This window comes from Alosa alosa, chromosome 14 (genome assembly GCF_017589495.1).
Source record: "Alosa alosa isolate M-15738 ecotype Scorff River chromosome 14, AALO_Geno_1.1, whole genome shotgun sequence".
Taxonomy (NCBI): Eukaryota; Metazoa; Chordata; class Actinopteri; order Clupeiformes; family Clupeidae; genus Alosa; species Alosa alosa.
The window spans coordinates 5,112,826-5,115,325 of NC_063202.1; the positions used below are offsets into that span (position 1 = coordinate 5,112,826).

Consider the following 2,500-nt stretch of genomic DNA (forward strand, 5'->3'; position numbering starts at 1 on the left):
TGTGTGTGAGAGAGAGTAAGATAGAGAGAGAGACCATAATGATGTGCCATTGAGGTGTTTTCTCTACATCTCCCCCTATTTTCCTGCTTATCACTTGTTCCCATTTTCTCTCTATTGGCTCCAACTTTTTAATCGGCACTCTCTTCCTCTCTAGCCGTTGCTGGTCTCCTCTTCTCCTCCTCTTTAGAGGACATCGGGGTCATGCAGGGAGGCAGTCTGCATCGTCGCCTGGGTAACAAACGGGAGAAGACCGACGGCTCTCTGGAGGAGTCTGGGGTGAGAGGTCGTCGTCATAGCGGCGACTCGGCCACCCCCACTGGCACAGTCCTGGGCCTGAGCCTGAACCAGGGTGAGACGGACCCGCACAAGATCGCCCGTAACCTAGGAGACGACGCCAAGATCCTCTCGGGGAGCCTCCGCAAGAGCCGGCGATGTGAAACGCTGGGCATGAACAGCAAGCAGGCTCACGCACTCCTAAACGATGACGAAGTACCGATGCACAGGCTCTCCCTCACAACAGCAGATGATGCAGCAGAGGATGAAGACTCCAGTGATGAGGAGAGGCCCGATGAGGACAAGGTGGACCTGGCGGACATCTTTGACCTGGAGGACTTGGACCTGGACTCAGAGGGGATCATGGGATGTGGGGCGGGGCCGCGGCGCCAATCGGTCCCGGTCCAGCTGGCCCGGCCGGCCAAGCGCATGGGCATCCAGATGGGCTTCGACCCGCTGTCGCTCCTGGCGGCCGAGACCGAGTCCGAGGTGGCAGAGGTGTGCAGCGAAGGCGCCGGCGCCCGGACCCCGCCAGGGATGCGCCGTGACCTGGCCGTGGAGATTGAGATGTACATGAACCACCTGGGCAGCCCGCTGAGCAGCCGGGCGCCTAGCAGCGTGGACCTGCGCTTCCCCACCAGCCCAGCAGGGGGCGCTCACCACCAGCAGCACGAGGCACGGCGCGGGAGCCTGCCCCACTGCTCGTCCCGGGCGCTATCCGTGCCCCGCTCGCAAACCTACCACTCGCACCAGCAGGTGGCGCACTCGCACAGCTCGCACAACGTGCAACAGCGCTCACGCACACCCCAGGCCAACACGCCGACCCACGCCAGGGCCCGGCTGTGGTCCTCGCCCGCGTATCCACCCGACGGGGCCCCTCAGCAGGGCGAAGAGAGGGACCGGGACCCCCACTCGGACCTGGCGTCCCCCCCCCCCTCTCCCTCGCCCTACTCCTCCTCCTTTGGGCTGGACACTCTGCTCACGCCCTCGCTGGACGTCTTCAAGAGCAGCATGGTGTCGGCGGGGAAGGGTGTGGCCGAGAAGGCCAGCCGCTGGTACTCACGACTGGCCACTTACACCACTCCCACCAAGGTACACACATACACACTTACACCACTCCCACCAAGGTACACACATGCAGACTCTTGAACACAAATACACACTTTTAAATGTAAATCTCCCTGCCATACCTGAGCATCCACACACACACACATGTACATACCCCATCTTACATGCATCCACACACACATACACACACACACACACACGTACATACCCCATCATACATGCATACACACATGTACATACCCCATCATACATGCATACACACATACACACATGTACATGTACATACCCCATCTTACATGCATCCACACACACATACACACACACACACACATGTACATACCCCATCATACATGCATCCACACACACATACACACACACACACATGTACATACCCCATCATACATGCATACACACATACACACATGTACATACCCCATCATACATGCATACACACACACACATGCACATACCCCATCATACATGCATCCACACACATACACATTGTTTCCCATACATTGACTTATTTGTGGCGGCCCACCACAATATAAATATTGACCACCACACAATGATTTTTCCAGGTTTTACTAAATTGTACTTAAATCTGGTTAGCATCATAACCACACTGCGCTAATTTGTTAAAAACTGTTGCATTCAAGTTAATTCTGCAAACCTACCACCACAAATAGAATTCAATTCTGTGGGAAACACTAATACATGTACATACCCCATTATACATGCATTCACTCACACACACATACACACATGTACATACCCCATCATACATGCATCCACACACACACACACATGTACATACCCCATCATACATGCATCCACAATAGGGCTGGAATAAATGATTATTTTTTAAACGATTAATCTAGCGATTATTTTTTCGATGCATCGATTAATCTAACGATTCATTTTTTCAGTCCGATTCGATTTGGATTTATCTTTCGATTATCGATTATCTCCCCATTAATTGACTAATAGCAACTTATACATGTTGATTTACATATCTGAATGAAAAAACATGAATTCCTTAACATTGCAATAAATGTTTATTGCTCTTAAAATTCCAAAATAAAAGACTATGCAAGTGCAAAGTAATGCATTCTTAGTCAGAGGTAGCATTCAATAAAGTTCAGTAGTGTATAGGTCTAAT

The 2,500-nt window shown here is 51.9% G+C and overlaps 1 protein-coding gene across 11 annotated transcripts in view; it reads left to right on the forward strand.

Moving 5' to 3' along the window:
* LOC125306966 (C-myc promoter-binding protein-like) overlaps positions 1–2,500 on the forward strand; it is a 44,240-nt gene that overhangs the window by 33,160 nt on the left and 8,580 nt on the right. For all 11 annotated transcript variants that reach the window (XM_048262619.1, XM_048262622.1, XM_048262625.1 and 8 more), the window contains one exon: positions 155–1,365. In XM_048262619.1, coding sequence (XP_048118576.1) covers positions 155–1,365 — 1,211 coding nt within the window. The remainder of the gene's footprint in view (positions 1–154; positions 1,366–2,500) is intronic.